Source organism: Capricornis sumatraensis, chromosome 1 (assembly GCF_032405125.1).
Source record: "Capricornis sumatraensis isolate serow.1 chromosome 1, serow.2, whole genome shotgun sequence".
NCBI classification, from domain to species: domain Eukaryota; kingdom Metazoa; phylum Chordata; class Mammalia; order Artiodactyla; family Bovidae; genus Capricornis; species Capricornis sumatraensis.
The window spans coordinates 31797549-31821106 of NC_091069.1; the positions used below are offsets into that span (position 1 = coordinate 31797549).

The 23558-nt window shown below is 38.1% G+C and overlaps 1 protein-coding gene across 2 annotated transcripts in view; it reads right to left on the reverse strand.

Annotated features, from left to right (window-relative positions):
- The window catches only part of ITSN2 (intersectin 2), an 84249-nt gene that overhangs the window by 42147 nt on the left and 18544 nt on the right, over positions 1 to 23558 (reverse strand). Inside the window, exons 14-20 of one of the 2 annotated variants that reach the window (XM_068965954.1) lie at positions 21981 to 22120; positions 20879 to 20959; positions 11595 to 11731; positions 8446 to 8582; positions 7332 to 7429; positions 3509 to 3675; positions 3072 to 3216 (exon numbers count right to left, since the gene is read on the reverse strand). In XM_068965954.1, coding sequence (XP_068822055.1) covers positions 3072 to 3216; positions 3509 to 3675; positions 7332 to 7429; positions 8446 to 8582; positions 11595 to 11731; positions 20879 to 20959; positions 21981 to 22120 — 905 coding nt within the window. The remainder of the gene's footprint in view (positions 1 to 3071; positions 3217 to 3508; positions 3676 to 7331; positions 7430 to 8445; positions 8583 to 11594; positions 11732 to 20878; positions 20960 to 21980; positions 22121 to 23558) is intronic. The other variant, XM_068965962.1, reaches the window with a different exon arrangement.

A 23558-nucleotide genomic window follows, 5' to 3' on the forward strand; every position in this document is an offset into this window, starting at 1 on the left:
TGAATTCTCTCTTTTGAATCTTTAATTTCTTTACTTCTCTACTTAATTCTACCTCTAACTTTTTAAAGAAACAGAAATCTTGCACTTGCTTTCCAATTTCACCCCTCAGTCCATTCTAATTTAGGTTCTGCAACCGTTGTAATACTGAACTTCTTGACAAGATCATTGATAATTTCAGAGCCAAAAGCTTCTTCAAACCCTTACTTTCCCTGATCTCTGATTGGTGGTGACATCACTGAAATCCCTCCAGTTTCCTGAAGCTCACTGTCTGGTGACTGACGGCTCCTCTTTGGTCCAGCCTCTTTCTCTTCCTGTTTCACATGATTTCTCTTAAAATCTTATTTACGCCTGCTGCTGCTGCTGCTGCTGCTGCTAAGTCGCTTCAGTTGTGTCCAGTTCTGTGCGACCCCATAGACGGCAGCCCACCAGGCTCCCCCGTCCCTGGGATTCTCCAGGGAAGAACACTGGAATGGGTTGCCATTTCCTTCTCCAATGCATGAAAGTGAAAAGTGAAAGTGAAGTCGCTCAGTCATGTCAGACCCTCAGCAACCCCATGGACTGCAGCCTTCCAGGCTGCTCCGTCCATGGGATTTTCCAGGCAGGACTTCTCAAATCTGTATCTTTTCAAATGTATATACTTTCGTTTACTTATTTCTGGCTGGGCAGGGTCTTCGTTGCTGCTCAGGCTCTTCTCTCGTTGCCGGGAGCGGGGGCCGCTCTCTAGCTGTGGCGCTCAGGCTTCTTGCTGCAGTGGCTTCTTCTGTTGTGGAGCACAGGTTCTAGGGTGCGCGGGTTCAGAAGGTGAAGCTCGTGGGCTTGAGAGCACAGGCTCAGTAGTTGTGGTGCACAGGCTTAGTTGCTCTGTGGCATGTGGGATCTTCCTGGATCAGGGATCAAACTCATGTCTCCTGCATTAGCAGGTGTATTCTTTACCACTGAGCTACCAGGGAAGCCCTCAAATCTATATTTTAACTGTAACTTTATCTTTTGACCTCTAGACTTGTAAATCAAGCTGCCTGCTGGGCCTGGCCCTCATGCTTAGGTATACAAATACCTAAGTGATACATCTGAAATGTAATCACTTTTAGAACTCACCAAACCCATTCCTCCTACACTGCACAATGATACCACCATCCTCTCAGTCACTTGAGCTAAAGACCCTGAAGAGGTATCTTTAACTGCAACTTCTTCCTCATTCCTCCTGTTCAATGGATTGCCAAATTTGGGTTGACTGATACTTTTTTAAGTCCCTCCCCTCTTCTGTGTATTTTTGCTACTGTGACACTGGTTCACAGCATCACCTGTTACTACTGTAATATCCACCCTTTGGTGGTCTCCTCCCTTTGCTTCCTTCTACCAATCTGGCCTCTATATGACTGCCAGAGTTCTCTCTCTAAAATACACAACTTAACTCTCCTTTTGAAAACCTTCACGGGCTTTCCACTGGTAGCTCAGATGGTAAAGAATCCGCCTGCAATGTGGGAGACCTAGGTTCGATCACTGGGTTGGGAAGATCTCCTGGAGAAGGGAACGGCTGCCCACTCCAGTATTCTGGCCTGGAGAATTCCATGGACAGAGGAGCCTGGCAAGCTACAGACCATGGCGTCGCAAACAGTCAGACACGACTGAGCAACGTTCACATGGACTTTCCACTGCCAGCTGCTTAGCATGGCATTAAATGCTTCACAAATAAATCTCAACCTCTCTCTCCAACTACATTTTAACCCTTTCTTTATGAATCTGGTAATCTAGCCACACTATAAACAATACTTATTTCCTATGAACTCCTGTGTTAACATGCCTCAGTGACTTTCCCCAAATTGTTCATTCATAGGAATAACTTTCCTTCTCTGTTAAAAGCTTGCTCATTTTTGAGGGTTCTTAACTATTGTGAAGCCTGCTCTGATTCCCACTGGTTGAACTGAAATACTCTCTCTGCTGTATACCCTTTAGGATTTCATAAAATATCTTTATTACAACACTTCTCATACAGTTATTTATTTGTGTCTTCATTAGCTGATGACTTACTAATGACAGAATTTTCTTTCATTAAATTTCTAGCACAGAATAAATGCCTAGGACCTATGGTCACACAAAAAACATTTTTTGAGTAACGTGAAATTTGCAGGACTCTATTCTGATAAAGTCTGCAATTTCTTTTTAATAATGTTAATGTAACAATGGGCTTCCCTCATAGCTCAGTCTGTAAAGAATCTGCCTGCAATGCAGGAGACCTGGGTTCCATTCCTGGGTCGGGAAGACTCCCTGGAAAAGGAAATGGCAACCCACTCTAGTATTCTTGCCTGGACAATCCCATGGACAGAGGAGCCTGGCAGGCGTCCATGGGGTTGCAAGAGTCTGACATGACTTCGCGAGCAATGTAAATGCTTGCATCTTGGTTACATCTAAACCAGAGGCTAAATACACATACAATACAGTTCTCACACAATGACTTAATTAAGGAAAATTACAAACAAACAAAAATCCCCCCAAGCCCACAGCTCTTCTTATAATAATTACAAATTAAGAATATAATCAAATTTGTAACGATGATATTTTGAGTTTAGAAACCTTAGCTGGTAGGAACTTGTTACTAAGAGAATAAATTGTTGCTGCTGCTGCTAAGTCGCTTCAGTCGTGTCCGACTCTGTGCGACCCCATAGACGGCAGCCCACCAGGCTCCCCCGTCCCTGGGATGCTCCAAGCAAGAACACTGGAGTGGGTTGCCATTTCCTTCTCCAATGCATGAAAGTGAAAAGTGAAAGTGAAGTCGCTCAGTCGTGTCCGACTCTTCGTGACCCCATGGACTGCAGCCTACCAGGCTCCTCCACCCATGGGATTTTCCAGGCAAGAGTAGTGGAGTGGGATGCCATTGCCTTCTCCATAAATTGTTGAGAAACCCCTAATAATTTCTTCAACTTTGTATCACACATGAACGGTTAAGGACCGAAACGAAATGCTACAAATGGTAAATGAATCAATGAAGCCTTTGTGCAAAAATCTTCATTCTATTTTATATGAAGCAGGAGCAATGTTAAAGAATAAAACACACAAAAATGAAATATACAAACCTGTCCATGAATCGGTGATACAGACACAGGGGACACAGTGCGAGTAAAAGCTGATTTTTTCTGCCATGATGTGTTAACACTTAGGTTTGAAAAAGATACATTTTGATAATCAGTCACAGATGCTGGTTGGTTTGAAGAAAGTGATCTATAAATATAACAATATGATGTAAGTATACTTAATTATTTAGAATCTAATGAAGTACTACCAATTTATCTACTCATATATATAATATACATAGTGCTTAAACACAAATTAATAAAAAAAAAGACCTATGTTTTTATTTACTAAACTTCAGTATTAAATTTGGAATAAAAGGTACTCTGACAGAGTCCAGTACAGATTACAATCTGATTAAATATCAGGTTGACACAAATACATATTAGGGATTCAAACATGTGCAGCGACATATAAATTCCGTTATTAGCTAAAAACTTACTCAGAAGTTGAGGTAGCAGATACTGTAGGAGGAAGTAAGGCCTTCTTAGGAGACACAGATTTTTCACTTGATGTCACTTTTTCTACATAATTGCATGGAAACCAGCCAAAATTTCCTTGAAAACCACCATAAAGCCAACCAGGTTCTCCTACAGTTTTTTCGTCAACCTATGGAGACAAAAAGAAGAATTAGCAGTGGTTGGAAAGCCACATATTTGCAAAGAGAAGAGATGCAGAACACTGTCCAGCAGCCTAATTTTCAGAATCAAGTCCATCTAACTACATGGTTAAAGCATTTTCTACAATAGGTTACTACCTCTAACAATTGACAAGGTGCCCTTTTAAACTTAAATTTTTAATTTTATCCAAGTTAATACACAAAAATAGTTCACAAAGACCAGCAGAATCTCCATGAAGGCAAGAACAACAAACCCCAGGAATTATACAACCTAAACCTGATTTAAATATTTGGTCTCAAGGTGAGGAATTACTGAAATGTATGAGTACTGGTGTTCAAATACTAACTTCCTCTTTTTCTTTCAAACTTTTAAAAGCATAATCTCTTTAATACTGTTTCCTATTATTTTCTGCCTTATGAAAAAGAAACTGCTGATTCATTTATTCTTCAGAGTTAGGCCAGATTTGCTTTGTAAGCAGTCAACTTTAATCAATTTTATACTTGTCATTTATGATTATAATTAATTTCTAGTTGGCAATTTACATAGAGACCTAAGATAGGAAATTTTACATAATTCTCACAGGCCTAGAGAAACTATAACTTCAAAAACAGCATTAACAGATAAGACTAGAAACATAGGTTGTGATGAAAAAGGTTGCCAGGGTACAGAGGAATTTCTAATTTCTTCCACTTTCTCTCAAACCTTCTCTGCCACTTTTTCGCATTAAGTTGATTAGATCCTGCCTCCTATCTTAACAACAATACAGAAGCCCTCAGCCTTGACTTCACCTCTACTTCAGCAATATTTACGATCCCATCCACGCTTTCATGCAGCCCTCCAACCACAAAGGAAAATGTACCCAGTCCTTCCACCTCTCCCTCTTCCTGGGCCCTCCACATTGTCAAGAACCTTTCTCGTCTCCATCCGCTGGTCAGAACAGACAGGTCTGACAGGGAGGCCTGAGGTGCCTTCCTGAGCGTTTGTGCTCTCTGTGTTGATCTCAATGGTGGCTTCAATGATTTACGTTGTCGTCGTTTTACTTGTGAAGTAGTGACTCTTTTGCGACCCCATGGACTGCAGCCCGCCAGGCTCCTCTGTCCATGGGATTTCCTAGGCAAGAATACTGGAGTGGGTGGCCATTTCCTCCTCCAGGGGGATCTTCTTGACCCAGGGAATGAACTCATATCTCCTGCACTGGCAGGTGGATCCTTTCACCACGAGCCACCTGGGAAGCCCCTTCAAAGATTTACATATGTGTATGAATTATTAGAGCTATTCACTGATGGCTGTGCACTTTACTAAATGTAAATTATAGCTTAATTGGAAAAAAATTCTCCCTCTATTAGTAATTTACTCTTTCTGGTATCATTAACCCTTTTTCTCTGCAGACCCTTTCTATCATTAGACTTGCTCAAGCTTCTGCCAAGTTAAAAAAACAAGAAAACAGAACAACTTCCCTCAATCCACATTTGTCATTATTTTCCACCTTCACTTCCTTCTCCCCTTCAGAAGCCAAGCTCCTTCAAGATTTTCATATATTCACTGTCTCCTCCTTCCTCCCCTCCAACCGTTCAACTCACAGAAATCTGGCTTCTTCCTCCACTATCCCACTCAACTAACACTCTTCTCAGGGTTAATAGTAACTGTCCTGTTGCTGATACAATGGTTATTTCTTCTAAAGCACTGTCTTGTTTTACCTGTGGACCCCTCTTCTCAGACTTCCCTGACACTACACTCTATTTCGTTTCCTCCTCTAGTCATTCTTCCCCGGCTCCCCTTCCTCTGACAATCCCTCAGTGCCCATGCTTCCCAGCGAGTGCACCCTCAGCCATCTTCCCCCTTCTTTATTCCCCCTTAGGGGAGCTCTGCCACGGTCACATCTTCAATGACCATCACAACACACTGATGACATCCAAACTGGCCCCCTCTGACCTTTGCCAGAGATCGCTTGAGATACCTCTGGATACGCAACTGCTGCCTAGAAATCTGAAATTCATCGCAAACCGAGCTCATTATAATTCCCCTTTAAATGTCCTCCTTCTAATCCTCCTCTCTTAGTGAATGAACACCATTATTAACTAAGCTGTCCAAATCAGGTGTGTGTATGCATGCTAAGCTGCTCCAGTCATGTCCAACTCTTTGCAACCCTATGGACTGTAGCCCACCTGGCTCCTCTGTCCATGGAGATTCTCCAGTGAGAATACTGGAATGGGTTGCCATGCCCTCCTCCAGGGGATCTTTCTGAACCTGTGTCTCTTGCATCTCTTGCATTGGCAGGCGGGTTCTTTACTGCTGGTGCTACCTGGGAAGCCTCCAAATTAGATATCTGACAGTAACTCATGACATTCTTTACAGTAGTAACTCATGACATTCTTTACATCAATGATTCGGCAGAGAAGATAAGCACTCAAGAAACTCCAGCTCACCTTATGTTCCTGCTGTCACCACAACCAGATTGGCCCTCTGACTGTGGGAGAGGTCTACTCTAAAGTGGGCAGCCGTCCACACCCTTCTTCTACTTCTTTGGGATGTCTATCTTTCTCAATAACTGTAAACTTATTCAGAGCAGAGACTGTGAATTGTTTACTATATCCCTAGCCTAGTATAACCTCCAACAAGAATTTGCTGAAACAAAAGACATAACCAAACTTTAAGTAGGCTCTTGGCCAGACATGCCCAGACAGGCTATATTTCTTCATTCTTGGACACCACCTCATCACCACCAACTAGACAAGGAGGAATGGCGGGGCCAGGAGACTGGGGACTCAAGCTGCCTATGTAATGGACCTCCCTCAGCTGAGGAGCAGCTACGCACGGCCACTGCGGCAATGGCAACAGAAGCAGTGTGCAGCTGTGGAGGATACTGAGCATCTGAAGAGTCGGTTCTTGTAAACCCTAGTCCAAGTACCATTCAGCTTTTGCTATTCAACTGACAAAATACACCAAACTGGTGACAACGCAGGTTAAAAAGAAAACAGACACTGGCTAGGTAATCTAGGTAATATAACCTTTATTTTCTAAGAGGAAAACTGAAGTCGGGACTAAAATCCAAGTTGCTATGCTTCTACAGCCTGTATTCTTCCTAATGTATCACAATAGCTCAATCAACGCTATTCCTTGCATCTTCTCTTATTCATCCATTTTACATGGCATGTGATTATACAATAAAATCCTTTTTGTTCTGCATCTAGTTAGAAGTTAGAACTATAGAACCTAACTCCTTCAACTCTTCTAATGGTTGTCAGAAAATAACTAGTTCTCCCAAATGTCATTGGTAATTTATTAAAATAAAATCAGTGTCACTTTTTACAGCATAAAGCAGCATGGCCTAGTGAAAAGAACACTGGGTTTAGAAATGAAAAGACATGTACTCGCACTCCAAGCTGGCAGCGTGCCGCTGAGGATTACAGCTTGTGTAAGTATTCCCTACCTGTAATGTCGTCTGCAGATCTGTAGTATGTCTTAAGAACAAAATGAGGTGATGCTGAAGATGTATTTTTAAAATGGTAAATTACTGTATAATTCTTTACCGTCTAAGCCACCAGGGAAGCCCCATAATAGTATACTCAATATTATTATTGAAAGTAATATAGTACAGTGCACTCAGCTTATTCATGAGAAAAAAGAAAAGGCTTTGTTTCCAACCTGTATTATATCCCCAGAATTAAAACTCATTTCATCATGGTTCCTTGCTTCAAAGCGATATAACGCTCTGTAATTCACCAAAGTACCAGCCGGCTCACCTAAAGAGAAGATTATTATCATTATTTGCTTCTTTCATAGATACACATCTTTGGTATGACTCAATGAAGAGCTCAAAAAGAAAAAAAACAAACTGAGCATCAGACAGTACAATGAGAATCCATTTGATATAGGCTTGTTGGATTTAAGTATTTCTAACAGTCACAATCAATATAAAAAACAAACAAGGATATTTGTGTTAAGCAGGAGGCAGCAAAACAGAGAGACGACTGGCAGGATGTGTCACAGGCATGGATAAGGGAAGGTGAGGGCTGGGGACTGAGCTGTGCCAGGTGGAGGGAGGCTAAGCTGCAAGAGGCTTAACTCGATCTGTGGAGGTCAGACTATCACAGGGAAGACGAGCACAAAAGGGAGGTCACAAGTGAGGAAGTGAGTCAGTATAAACAGGGTTAATTACAGATTCATCAGTATGGTTCTAAAAACAAACACAGCAGAAGGGCTCACAAGCATACTAGACTTACTAGATTAAAGATATTTTACTTTGTTCATTTGTAGAATAAATGCTTAAACTTAAAAAATTTTTAATACATTGTCATTAATAAGGATTCAAAAATATGTGTATCCAGAAAAAATACAATAATACTTAAGCTGTTAATATTTTACAAATACGCTGGGAAGGGGTACTAAAAACAACGTATATCATCTGAGAAAATTTCACTGTGCAAAGACTTAACAGTTTACTGTTACTTCATTAAAAAAAACAGTTTAGTTACACTAGTGAAATAAAGTTTTAAATTACTTCAGTTATGAACACTGGGTCCAGGTTTATGCCTTGGTAGTGACGACTACTTTCTTTTCTTTGTGTCATTTTAAGATTTCTACCCTCAATCTGTTTTAGTTAAGACTACATACTTCTCATCCAAGTTTAATTTAGAAAAAGAATTAGCATCCATTTAAATTTTCTTCTTCTTTTTGCCTCATTAGAATTTTTTTTCTTGTTGCTTCTGTTGCTCTGTTTCAGAAAAATCAAACCAATTGTTTTTATCCTTATCCTTACTTTGTTTCTCCTCAGCTTTCCGCTCCACTTCTTGAACTTTTTCCTGTGCTTTTTCTTCTTGGAGTCGTTTTTGTTTTTCTTCTTCCTCCTTTCTAAGATTTTCTTTCCATAAGTTTTCTTTTCCTTGTTTTGCTTTCCTTTATAAAAAAGAAAAAGTTTGCATAATGTCCTAAATTTCTTTTACGCAAAATAAAAATATAATAGATCTTCTTCCTAACAGAAGAAAAATTAATATTTCTTATATAAATATAATTTAAACATAATTACGTATTTATTACATACAGCAAAGACAGGTCGGGGGGGAGTGGAGAAACCATGGGGAATCAGGGCTGAAGGAGAAAACCAATTAGTCAATCAATCAAGAGAGAAACTATGGTCAAAGAGATGAGCTGAAGTGTATGACTAACAATTTCTCACACTCTCAGATTTCTTCCTGCCAGCCAATCTCCCAAACCCAAGGGAAAAAAAGTGGAAAAAAATGGAAATGGAACTAATCAGAAAACAAATATAAAAACTGTATTTAAACTTCCTTCCCTTCTCTCTAGATTCTCCACCAGGACTGCTGTCAAACTCTTACTCTCACTCTCCTAGCTAATCCCTGTTTTCGGGATTTAGTCATTGCTACGAAAATAGGAAATGCTTCTGGACAGACAGATTACTTCCTATATTATCAATTAAAAGTCTTTTTCATTTGTTAGATTTTGGTTAACAGATCATTTTTCCTTGAGAGGTCTACGCTTCTGTACAAGTTTCTATGACATTTGATACAGCTGCAGCTTGGTTTCTAGCTAGTCAAGACGACCTGTGGTCATACAGAATTAATGCTCACCACAGTTCTTCCTGCACATACTTTTGACGATCTTACTGAAGGCAGGGCAGTCACCACCAAATTTAACACCTTCTTCAAGCCTCAGCATACTCTCTCAGCGGCTGTGATGATTGTGACTGATGCATCCTGGGTTTTGGGGGACACTTATGCCCCACGAAGGTGAAAGTCTTGGCTTAATTCTGTATCTCTATTCCTATAAATCCTGGAAGAATTTGGAAATCCTAGATAATTTTAAAAACTGTAGACCCACTTAGTCATGAATTCTCCTCATCCCCCAAATATCTTACACTTCATACTCCTGGTTCATTATCACACAACTAGCTTCCACTCAACCCTCTGCAAACCCTCCTACACCCTCTAACACTTTGCAGAGTGCTTTCTCTAGCATTTTCTGTAACTGACATCTACCTCTCCTTTCAGAAGTATGCGTCTCTAGCAGTCTTGACTTAATTCCCACCAATATTCCCTTTCCTAGTTCCTTGGTAATGTTCCCTGACAGACTCTCATGTCTAGGATGACGCAACCTACCTTCATTTAAACTGCCATAGCATTATGAACACCACTATCAGAGTACTTGCCAAATGTTTATTGAGATAAAGAAAAGACGTGAGAGTTAAGAGAATATAAAATTAAATTCTGGTAGTTTCTAAGTTTGTGGATGAGAAACTGGTCCAGGGCCAGAAGATGCTTCAAAAGTTGGATGAAAGGCAAAGAGACCAGACCTACAATGGGAAAACCTGACTATGACCAATAGCTTTGGGTGAGAAGGCAACATAGCTGGGCAAGTGGCCAAGAAGTCAAGATACAGTACTAAGACCCAGCTCTGAACCAATCCTACATGTTCTGATTGCTTCCCTCTACTAAACTAGGGTAACGTGTGAAGATGGTGAATAAAATGAAAATGTGTATTGCCGATATGGTCTACTGGGCTGAAAGGAACCATGAGCAGTGATGGAGAGATATCAAGGTACTTGCCTGTGTCAACAAATCCTAGCACAGTGACTAGTGGTGCACCCATTGCACAGTTCCCTTGTGGCACACAATGCGGCACAAGTTAGGTGGCAGATAAAAACCTCCTTAATTTAAACTTGACTGCCTCTGCTGCTGCTAAGTTGCTTCAGTCGTGTCCGACTCTGCGCGACCCCATAGTCCCCATGTGACTACCTTCCATGGAGACTATGCGACTACCTTCCATAGTCGCATAGTCCCCATGCGACCCTGTGCAGCCCACCAGGCTCCACCGTCCCTGGGATTCTCCAGGCAAGAGTACTGGAGTGGGCTGCCATTGCCTTCTCCAGCATCTCTTGCTAGGGAGTCACAAAAGTATGAGTCTTGGAGTAAAAAATGTTACAGCTATTTGCTTAGCTGTCTGAATCCCCTACTAGAATTATGAGGAATCTAGAGACAAGGAGTAACCCAGAGTTTACCTGCATCACAGTCAACAGTGACCACTAAATAAAAATGTGCTGAGGTAGTTATTCTGAAGTTAGTAAGAAAAGAGGCCTGCTATATGGTAATGTGTCTTTCTTGTCTTCCCAGTAGCTGTTTTATGGACATTACTCTTCTACTCTTCTCCAGGGTAAAGAAATGCTGGCGTTGTTGATATTTGTTAATTATAATTTCTGACACTAGAGAACTTAGGAGAAACATAGGAACGTATCAGAAGTAGAATCTTACCAATAGAAAAAAAGTCATGTGAAGTCTCTAAATGAATGGCTCTATGCTTCAGATATACAACTGTCTCACTTTTCTTTGCTACAAATGTAGGCAGGTGATGTAGCCCAGATATATACAAAGAAAACTGTATCAACATGGTATTTCTACACTCAGTATTACAATCTATGAAATTAAGTATTTGGTTTTTATGATTTCTCAGGAAACAGTAATAGATTTACTATGGAGAGACAAAAATAATGAGTGCTTATTACCTGCTAAACATTATACTTGGCTCTTGAATCTTATTTAATTCTGAATTAGCTATGAGATATGCATTACTGTTTCTATTTTTCAGATGGTAAAAACTGAGGTTCCAAAAGGTAAAGTGACTTAACCAAGGTCATTCAGATGGTAATTGGTAGATCAAGATAACCCAGGTTGAACTCCAAAGCCTGTAGTTTTCACTAAGGGGACATTTACCATTGGTTACTATAAACTCAGTCCGCAAAAGAAGGACTAAACTTCTAAACTTTAGAATCTAATTAGCATCTTAGGATAATAACTTTATTCACTGTATATTATTCATAGTCAAACTAAAGATATGGGCAACAATAATTAGAATTTTAGCAGCAATATAGTATAATAAATTTATCAATTACATTACCTTGTAGCCTCATCTTCTAGTTTCTTTTTCTGTATTAACTCTGATCTTTTTCTTTCAATTTCCCTCAGTCTGTCACGTTTGATCTTATAAAGCTGTTCAATGGCTAACTGCTGTGTATTGTAGCTTTCTCTCAGTTCCTAAGGAGAAAATAGAAAGTTAATATGGCATGGATTTAAATACTTTTGCCTTACATAAAAATGTGGCAACTGCATTTAAAGATAAAAATCATAAAGCAAGTTAAACTAAAGTAAAAAAGATTAAAAGTCTTAAAAAAGATGATTTAAAAAAATCTTGAATACATTAAGTACTGAAGGTATATAGCCACTGAGGACAAATGTATGTTAAAATCAACTGCTTTTATACTAATTCATTCCTAAGGAACAAAAATCTTTTACAAGCCAAGTATTTGATTTGGTATTTCATTTTCAATAGAAAAGCAATCCAATAAAAATCCAGGGAAAACAGTTTGCTTGTTACAACATTTGAAGAGGAATTTTGTTCAGTCAGTTTTGAAATGTGTAGTTGAACCAAGTTACCTATAACTTTTATCTGGTCAGATATTGAACTAAACACAGAAGTAATTATTTAATAAACTATGCAATATTTATTTAATTTAAATAATTTAATAACTAAAATAGAAAAGATAACATCTACCTAAAACCATGACTAGAGTGGGTCAAAATAATGAAAAGTATTAAACAGGAATTAAATGTTTATTGAGCATCTAGTTCTGTGCAAAATGCTATAAAGATTCACAGGGGATCCAATCCAAGACCATCTGACTCCTGAGTCTATAGTCCTTGTCTTCAAAGAATTAAGCCTCAAAGTAGAGAAAAGTGCCAAAATCTGGAATATAGTTGAGTGTCTTAGCAGAAACCTGTGATTATCCACTCAGCACCCCGTCCCCTTCTCTACTAACATCCTCTTCCCCCTTTGGGGAAGTTGCTTCACTCCCTGGAAGCCACCCTTCTATGTGGTTTTTGAGGAGTCTCTCACCCTCAGTGCTCCTCCCACTTGCACCCAAGTGTGGTCACGTGATCTTAACAATCACAGCACCTCACTCCCCTGGTAAGAATGACTGGTGCAAAGGACATGCACGTGATCCAAGCTGGGCCACAATCCCTTCCCAGGATTCAGATATACTGAGAAGGGGAGAAAGAAGCCTTTCCCTCACTAAACTCATTAAAGTGAGGGTAAGGTAAACCTGGGGCTGCCCCATTTCCTAGTGAGGCCATCAGGGGTAGAAATAAAGTCAACACAGGAAAGAGAGAAGCAAAGATTAGAGAGAGAGAGGTCGAGCAAGGAGTGCTGGGGAACCAAATCTCTGACTTCACTCCCATGTCTAGGAACTGCCCCTTCTACTGATTCAGTTAGCGGTCCTAGTATTCTTCCAATTACCACTCTTTTTAGCTTAACTATTTTGTTTTTTTGTTTTTTTTCCCTAAGTAATAAACACAGCAAATATTTAATTATCACTTGCTTTACAACACAATATTTGCACAAAAGATCTCTGAGGAAGATACAATTATCATACTTGCTTTAAAAATACGGAAACTGAGGCACAGAGAAGTTTTGTATGCCCAATATCATAATACTAGTACGAGACAGAACTGGGATAAAGTATGCTTTTATTACTTAATTAAAGGTAAAAATAAAATATCTATATGTAAAGAATATTGTCACACTGCTTTATAGATGGATGAATATTGAAACCATCTTAAGTTCATATGGAATTTCAGGAAAGCCATATATTGTAGTGGGACTCCACAAACATACTTTATTTTTTTGCATTAAAAAAAATTTTTTTATTATAAATTTATTCAATTGGAGCCTAATTACTTTACAATATTGTATTGGTTTTGCCATACATCAACATGAATCCACCATGGGTATACAACTGAATTTCTTTTACTTGGAATCTATAGAATCCTGAACAAGATGGTAGAAAAAGGCTGGGATAAGGAAGAAGAAAAAACGGCAAAAACAAGGAAACTACCACAAAAACCTAAAGTAAACAAAGAAAGCTTCACAGCAAAGGTGGGAGCTTAGACCACATTTAGATAGAATTTTTTGGTAAAAGATGTCTTGGGGCATCTATCTGTACACAAAAACAAAAACTCCAAGTCATAAGCAAACAAAGGAAAGCAGCCTAAGCTCTATTTCTTTTCAGAAATAAAAATATTTTATAGATGAACCCTTTTAACTAGACTGAGTAAATGTGGTATCCAGAGAGTATGTCCAAAATGTCTAAGATCAAGACTTAAGGCAATAATAATACAAATACCACCATTCACAGCAAAGTTTTCATAGCTCTCAGCTCTCTCTCTTACAGATCTCAGTTCTCTCTGTTGCACCTTTCTCTAGATTCTACTCAAAAGCAGAAGACTACCGTGGTTACATGCTATGGAGAAGTAGCCTGGTTTAGTGAAAGGACTTCAGGAGCATTGGTCTGGAATAAGACCCCCAAGATCTGAATCAGGCTCTGGCAGTGACTGGCTGAGTAACCATAGGAAACCTCACAGTCTCCTCATCTGTACAATGAGGTTAATTACAGTACATGCCCCACAGCATTGCTATGAGAACTGAATGGGTTAACACACATAAAGGGCTTACAATAGTGCAGGGCACTGAGTGCGTCCTTAATAAATATTAGCTATATTACTGGCTGAAGTTGTAAAAAGGAGAATTTTAAGTTTAAAAGCAAAGTGGAGAGGAGCCAAATAAATGTCTGATCTTAATACGGTTGCAAGGCTAGCCCTCTAACTTGTCCTTTAAAATGTTGTTCCAGGGAGTACTCTGGTGGTCCAGAGGCTAAGACTCCATGCTCCCAGTGCAAGGGAGCTGGGTTCAATTCCTGATGAGGGAACTAGATCCTGTATGCCAAAACTAAGACCAGCCAAATAAATAAATAAAAGTTAAAAAAAAAATACTGGTCCAAGTCTTCCTTCATCAGCCATTCCTCCTGTGTCAGAATTAACGAGCTTCTTCGCACTCTGCAAGGCATTATGTGCATTCTCCTATCACAGGCAGCATCTTCCAACGGTATGACTGTCTCTCCACTGGAGTGAGTTTCTTGACAACAGGACTGTCTTTCATTAAGATAATCCCAGCCAAGAGAGAGCCTGGTAGACTACAGTTATTTAGTTAGTATTTACTGGGTGAATGAAAATACATAAACCATAGGTAAGGTAAGGTAAGTCACTCAGTTATGCGTGACTCTCTGTGACCCCATGGACTATGGCCTGCAGGCTCCTCTGTCCATGGAATCCTCCAGGCAAGAATACTGGAGTGGGAGGGCCAGGCCCTCCTCCAGGGGATCTTCCAGATCCAGGGACAGAACCCGGGTCTCCTGCACTGCAGGCACTCTTAACCATACATAAACCATAGTCTATGCATATTAGTAAGATGTGACAAGTACCACGGGGCTTGCCAAAAACATTTCCTCTACCTGAGTTACAATGATCCTAGAAAGTATCATTAGACTCACTCCTCTGAGTTAAGTTATGCTTCTAGGAGGTCCTGGTTAAATCTAATAGTTAACTATCACTTTGTAGGACAGCATAAATTAACACAACACTGTAAAATAAGTATACTTTGATTTTAAAAATAATCTATCAATTAACTGAAAACAAGTGAACAATTTGCATTTACGAACAGAGCTGTTCTCTACCTTAACAGAACAATAGCTCATTCTTTTCAAGTTAAGGAAGTTTTCTTGTGTTCCTAGAATGCTAATTGGAGAAGGCACTGGCACCCAACTCCAGTACTCTTGCCTGGAAAATCCCATGGACGGAGGAGCCTGGTGGGCTGCCGTCTGTGGGGTCGCACAGAGTCGGACACGACTGAAGTGACTTAGCAGCAGCAGTATGCTAATAACTTTTTCATTTCTTAATCATAAATAGGTGCTAAATTTTATCAAATACCTTTTCTTCATTTAGAGAGATGAGCAATTGTTTTTCTCCTTCAACCTGTTTATATGGCAAATTACAGTAAAACATTTTACATATCAAATCATCTTTGCCTGGATAAGTTAAATCCCACTTGGTCATAGCTGAGTAGCTGTCTTATAAATTTCCATATTCAACTTTTCAATATTATTTAGAATTTTTGCCTCTATGCTAAATTGATCTATAATGATCCTTTCTCACACTATTACCAAATTATGAGGTTTATGATAGTTTCATGTGATTAAGTTGGGAATACTCTCTCTTCTATATTTTGAAACAGATGTATAAAATTGGAGTTATTTATTCTGTCAGTAAAATTCCAGGTCTGGACTCTCTCTCTTTTTTTTTTTTTTTTTGTGGACTCTCTTTTAGAGGAGATTTTACACTACAGAATTAAAATATTTCCTGACAGTAGAACTACCTGTTTTTTTTCTTGAATCAGTGTTAACAAATTATAATTTGTTCATTTCACCTGTTTTTATATTTATATGCAAAATCTGTCATAATATTCCCTCTTATTGTTTGTAATGTATTCAGTTATTTTTCCTTTTTACTCCTAACTTTATTTTTACTTCCTTTTAAAAATGTCTTGCCAAAGGTTTGTTAATTTTTTTAATCTATAAAAGTAAAAATTTGGTTTTATTAACTCTATTAAATATATGTGTTCTATTTCACTATTTCCTTCTACTTTTTTCCTCCTTTATTATGCTAGTCTTTTTTTAGCTTCTTATATTGAACACTTAGCTAATAAATTTTCATTTTTTTCCTAACATAACCATTTAAGGTCAAATCCTGACTCTCTGGGTTGAATTTCTTTTTGCTATCTGTGTGACTCTGGGCAGCTTAATTTACTTCTTTGTGAAATGTGAACCAATAATAGAAGGTATATCACAGGGATAATGTTAAGGATTAAATAAATTAATATAAGTAAAACATTTAGGACAATGCCAGTCACAGAGAAAGCCTGTAATAATCTTATCTATTATTAGTACAGCTTGATTTATGAATTAGAAAATAATTATTGACTCCTAGTATGAAATATGAGGAATCTGCTCATTTATACTATCCCACATCTCCTCTTCATTTCCCAATGTTAGGCTGTAACTTAAAAATAGACTTAAACTACTATTTCATTCTCATAAACATTTGACAACATTTTGCAGCTCTAAATTTTTCCTTTTGAAAATTTTCAGATTTACAAAAAGTCTGACTAAGTTGCACACTGATGCTTTCAGCCCCTAGAACTTCATTATTCCACATAACTATTGTCAATGTTGATAGTGACATAGTAATATTACTTAATACAGAACTCTTATTCCAAAAATGTCCCCAATCATGTAAACACTGTCCTTAATAAGTCTTTTTTTTTTTAGATCCACTATCCAATCAAGGACCATACACTTTATTTCATTGTTGTGAGGTCTCCTCCATTTTTTTATGAGATTCACATTTCTAGTGTGTGGGTTAGTATATTATAGACCAAACCACAATTTGGGTTTGCCTAATTATTTCCTTACATTTACACAGATGAAATATTTTTGGCAAAGGCAGCACAGAAGTGATGTGTCTTTCTCAGTGCATCCTATCAGGAGACGCGTAACGTCAGTCGTGCCATTCTGGTAATAGTCAATATGACTGCCTGGCTGAGGGCTGTTTGCCTGGTTTCTGGCCTGAGGTAATAGTAAATATGACTGACTGGGTTTCTGGCCTGAGTATTCTCGTTGCTCTTCATTGCCTTTTTTGAGATGACTATTTCTCCTCACTCGTACAAATTCCGTGCTTCTGAGGCTCAGAATACCATCCAGCAGTTCCACCCTCCCCTTCCTCTTTACTGTCATCTATCAATCACCTGGTCACTGCTCCTCACTCATTCATTTTCATTATTCTCCCAGTCTTCGACATCCACATAGATGACCCCATCAAAACCTAAATTCAGGCTGATCTCCTCAATGATGACCTCTTTTTTTTTTGGGGGGGGTTCATTTGATCTATCACTTGCATTATTATATCTTGTCATCATCTCAAAGAAAACTACCATTGATCAGTATCCCATTTTCCAAACATAAGTTCTTATCCTTCAAGCTTTTCTTATATCTGATGCATCCATTTCAACAGTTTTTCAACCTCTCTGGGACCTCTGCTCTGCTGACCCCATTACCCTCTCTTTTCTATCACCAACCATTCCTCTTTTCATATCCCTTCATGTTCAGAACATATGTCAGAGTTCATTTTTATCATAATTACTGTGTTAAGATCTGTAGCTCCCTTGTTCGTCCCTCTCTGCCCATGTCTATTAAAACCTCAAACCTGTTTAAATCTATGAATCTATGTCATTACCCTTTTCTGTGCTTACATACAAGCAGCTGAACTTTGGTGGAGAGAAAAAAGACAATTAGTCATGCTGTTTCTTTTTTAAACTCATGAACTCCAACTGTGAATAGGCATTCAACATTGCTCAGGATGTGGACTGCTTTCCTCTACTAAACTTGCACCCTCTAGCCACACTGAGATGTATTATTTCATGGCTACTTTTCTCTCCTGAAATTTCCCAATCTTCCATTCATTCTCCTCACTACCAGCCAATAATCTTGCTACATTAAGCCAGACTGGATCTCCCTCATCTTTCCATCTCCAAAGCATTAAACCTTCCTACATCTGATCCATCTCCTTTTAGTCTTGAGTTATTCCACGTCCTCAACTATTCATGATTTCTTACAACGATCCAACTTGCTTCTGATTTTAAGTTTTGAAGCTGTCAGCTTCCTACTCTCCACCAACAAATTTAACTGACTTCATGCCTATCTTATCCCCATATGCTATACTGGAAGTATTCTTTTTATCTTGAAGAACAAGATTATATCTTAATCTGCTTCCCTGGAACTTTATTCCATCAATTATCACCACTTTAAAAGTCTCAATCTCTCACTTTTCTCCTCCCTCCCTTCCTCTCTCTTTACTATCTCCTTCAAGTCTTTCCTTTCCTTTTTTGAATTAAAAAAGTAGCCTTTACTTAAAAGAATAAATTACATGAAATGAGAAGTGTTCTTAAAATCTGGGATATATGGTTTCCTACTGGTTTTGACTAATTTCTTTCTACTTTTTTCTTATAAACTCTATACCAATAATAACTCTAAATGCTGCCTATCTTCTGACTGAGAACATTCAAAACCATTCATCCATTCAGCAAGTATGTACTGCCACCCATGATGTTCCATGCCCTGTTCTAAGTGTTGAGAATTCAGCAATAAAATATTTGGCTTGAGTAGGCAATTAAGACCCTCTGATGGATATGGTTAGTTACCCCAAAAGCTCAATTTTCTCCATTTCATGCTTCTGTCCTAACAAAAACTATCCATTCCTCATGTATCCATTTGCTGCACAAAAAGGTGATACCACTTTCAAGCGTGGCCCCAATTATTCTTTTACTTTGCAGCTTTATTATAAAGTATAACTGGTAAATAAAAACTATATATTTAAGGTATACAACTTATTTTAATATACATATACACTGTGAAATGATCACCCTAATCAAGCTAATTAACATATTCATTTCTTCATATAGTTACCACTCCCTCTCCTCATTTCCTCCCTCCCTGTCTTCTCTCCCTCTTTTTCTCTTTCCTGAGAATGTTTAAGACCTATCCTCTTAACAATACTGTATTGTACAGTTCAAATTCCCTAACTATAATTCATAGTCACTATGCTGTGCATTGGATTTCACAATTTTTCCATCTTGCATAACTAAAACTTTGTATCCTTTGTTATCTTTCTTAAACCAAAAAACCCCAATGCTCTCTTTTTAACTAATGCTTTCTTTTTCTCCATGCTCTCTTTTCACTCTCCTAAAGCTTTCCCCACTCACTCCACCCCTCCTCGGCTCCCATTCATTCCTGATCTACAGCAATCCAGCTTCTGGTGGTCACTCAACTGAGATGACACTCTCAAAAAGGTCTTCAAAGGTCTCCTTGTTGGCAATTCAATGGATAGTTTCCAGTACTAAGTTAACTGACTACTGCTAAGTCGCTTCAGTCGTGTCCAACTCTGTGTGACCCCATAGACGGCAGCCCACCAGGCTCCCCCCGTCCCTGGGATTCTCCAGGCAAGAACACTGGAGTGGGTTGCCATTTCCTTCTCCAGTGCAGGAAAGTGAAAAGTGACTGACTGCTCTGTATCATTTCTAATGGCTACAAAAAGCCTCTTTTCTTACTTTCCGTAAAGACAGTCACTCTCCTGACCACTCTGACAGCATAGGTTTCATCTCCGTTTAGATTCCTAAATTGCCTCTGATGAAAGCATCAACAAGCAGTTAAAGGTTGGAAGGCAGGAAGCGGAAGGAAGAAAGTAAAACAAGGAACAAGAATAATCTGCAGGCCTGTGGAGAATCAAATGCTAACTCAAAGAATCAGACTTGTGTGTGTGAGCATAGTCCACAAACCATTGTCAAACTTCACTGTGTACATGAAGAAACAGGTTTAAACTTGTGTGTGACCTAAAGCACACATTCTAAGGTCAGATAATCTGGCCATTCACGATATAACCATAAGGGAAAGGCTGATATCATCTTTCCATCTACCTTTTTTCAGGTAACAATTGAGTTCTACTTCCTGCCATCACTGTATATGTACATTTACGTGCTCTATTGCCATCCACTTTAGTACTGAGTAGAATGGATTTAAAAATCTACGAGGCTCAGCTAGTGGTAGATATAAAGCAACTCTCTTTAAATTAAATTTAAATAGAAATTCATTGAGTATTTTAAATATTCTTTGTGCTATTTACACATGAAAAAGTGAACTGCTTATTTATGATTTGAACGTTTTTCTCTGTGGTGCAAGTGTATCTAAATATGAGACCTGATAACTAGACAAAACCGAAGCTGCACCTACATTACCGGTTCTTATCATAGTATTGGGAAGCAGCCTGATACATACATGACATAACCTTGCGCTAGATCTCAGAAAGTATTTAAGTTTTACTTTAAACAGTAGTTTTCAGTGATATGGGTAAATAATTTAGTCTCACATTCCCTTAGTTTCCCTTTTCATTGAATCAGTAATCATCCCATCATTTAGCCTCACTCACAAGGAACCAAGTAATATTTCTAAGTGTCATGGGCTCCTCATGAGAACTCTGGGCAATCTTACTGATTCCTGGCATTAGACTCAAACAGGCAGTGAAACAGCAGAAGGATATTTAAGCAAGCAGAAAGAAAAATGTTTATATTGTATAGGTTATTTCAAACAAAGATACTCAGATAAATGCAAAGAATAGTCCAGTGTTTAAAAAAAGAAACAGTAAGGTAACTCAAAGAAAAAGAGCTAGATATTAGAAAATAACCTTAAGTAAGAGGAAGAGGTTGTTGAGACAGCTTAGCAGAGACAAAAGGCACTGAAGAACAGAGTCATCCACATTCCCACACTGTAAGATAAGGCAGATAAAAAGCCAATTAAACTACGTACAGATTAAAAAAATAACGCAGGGAAGATAACTTGGTTGGTTTGTCTGTCCATCAATGACAAATTATTTGGTTTTCTTTAAAATTTTTTCTACAGAATATATGCTGGTGTAGAATGTGTCATTAACATTATTCACCTCAAATTTTCCCTCCTTTACTGAAGCCACCATGGTTTCTTTTCTTGATCATACTGTTTACTTTATGGTTGGTGTAACATTATTTTAAATAAGTTAGTCAAATGAAGTGACAGATTTGCCTGAAAAACCTTGTAATACTTTATGCTCTGAAAACTTCACGCTTTGTTAGCAAAGGAGTAACTAAGACTAGTCCCAAATTTCCATCATGTGCCATCAGTCTGATTTTTAGCTTTTAATATTTTTTTCATAGATATGGCTTCAGCATACAACTAATACTGCACAGAATGAGAAGCATATGGTATATGTTTTGGACATCTGCTCTTCCGCTGTAGCAAATAATGAGTCACGAATCTACTTTTCATGCAAAATTTTTAGTGCCAAATTATGCTTTGGATTTCACTGGTTATTGCATTATTTCACAAAGGTTAATTAAATTAGAAAAAAAGAATTTAGCGTGTTAAAAGAGCCTCTACCACCTGGACTATTTAAAATTTTCCATATTTCCCATTTTCAAATTTGCTTAAGATCATTCTGGCTGAGATCCATACTGACAAATCTAATGTAATACTAATACTGACAAAGGTAATTATGTTTTAAATGTATAGATGCCAATAAAAACAGTCATCAAAAACTGGAAACTATGGTAAATTGTATGTTTACATGACTTAATGTTTATAATATATATGGAGAACATTAAAAACAATCTTGCAATTCTGGTGTAGCTCAAATAATAAAATAAATTATGTAAATAACAAACATAATAGCTTTAGTTATTCATTCAATTAAATCAAAATAAGGAAGGTAAAGAGGCAGCAAATTAAAAATGAATATAATAGAAGATAAATACCTTCAGTTCACTGTTAAATGAATCCATTTCTGAAAGCTTGGATGCAGTTTCTTTTTCAAGAGCATCTAATTGTTCTTTAAGTCTTTGGCATAATTCTTCCTTTTCTAATGATTTTTTATGAAGTAAACTGATTCCTAAATCTGAAATACAAACATTACACAGTTTACTTTTTCCACAAGTTCTTGCACTTACCAGTAATTAATGGTTATTGTCTAGTCAAACTGGTATAACTAGAGAGACAAAAGGTGTACACACATACTATGTTTCTAGATTCTCTATTTAGTTCCAGTGTTTTGTCTAGTTTTGATCAAACATACATTATTTTAGGTATTATACCTTTCATAACTTATGTTTTGGTATTTGATAGGGCTAGTCTCGTCCTCCCACTTTTTCATGTCTTGCCCCATCTTGCGTATTTTCTCTTCTAGGTGAATTTGTGAATTATTGTGCCAAGTTTCATTTAAAGAAATCTGAATTAAACTGAATATATAGATGAATTAGTAGAGAACTAAACAACATCTTTAAAATGTTGAGCTAGTTCATTCAGGAGTAGAATATAATATGTAGCTACTTATCCAGGAATCTTTTATGTTAATCAGTAAAATTGTATGGCTGTGCCTTTCTTTATTAATTTAACAATGAGAATGCTAATGTGGGACCTTCCTCCATATTTTCTGAATAAATACTTTTGATATATAGTAAAGTTACTAATTTTTATATGCTGATTTTATATCCAGGCACCTTGATAAATTCTTTTATAATTCTGAGAGCTTTCCAGTATTTCAATAAATATTTAATCATTAAATTACACATCTGTTATATGCAAGCCCCTGTTCTTTGTTCAACAGTAGGTAAAAGTGAAAGATGAGCACGGGTCCTATTCTAGTGGGAGACAAGCATTGGGAAAAATAAAAGCCAAAGAACATTCATTCTTAGTATTCAAACTCAGCAACAGTAATAATGGATGCTTTTATACCGAATGGGATCATATCCATCTACGAGCTCTGTGTTGGATAACTGAAGAAGGCAACACCGTAGTGCAGTGAGCTTTAGAGTCAGACACACAAGAATTTGAACCTACTATTAAATGATCTTGTGTGTGTGCGCGAAGTCGCTTAGTCACGTTAGACTCTTTGAAACCCTATGGACTGTAGCCTGCCAGCCTCCTCTGTCCATGGAATTCTCCAGGCAAGAATAGTGGAGTGGGTTGTCATGCCCTCCTGTAGGGGATCTTCCTAACCTAGGAACTGAGCCCATGTCTCTTTCATCTCCTGCACTGACAGGCAGGTTCTTTACCACTAGTGCCACCTGGGAAGCTGAGAGGATCTTGTTTATTCCCTCTGAATCTCAGTTTTTCCATATTGAACAATGGGAATAACAACAACTACTTCACAATGTTGTTGTAAAGATGAAAGGAAATAATGCATGAAAATTGTCTAGCATGGTGCGTGGTGCGTGGCTGATAATTTTAAATGGTTACTCTTATGGAGAGAGGAATCTAAGGGATACTGGGTACTTTGCAAACTCCAAATAAGAGCTTCCTATTCTGGACTGGACTAGAACAAAGATTAATAAATT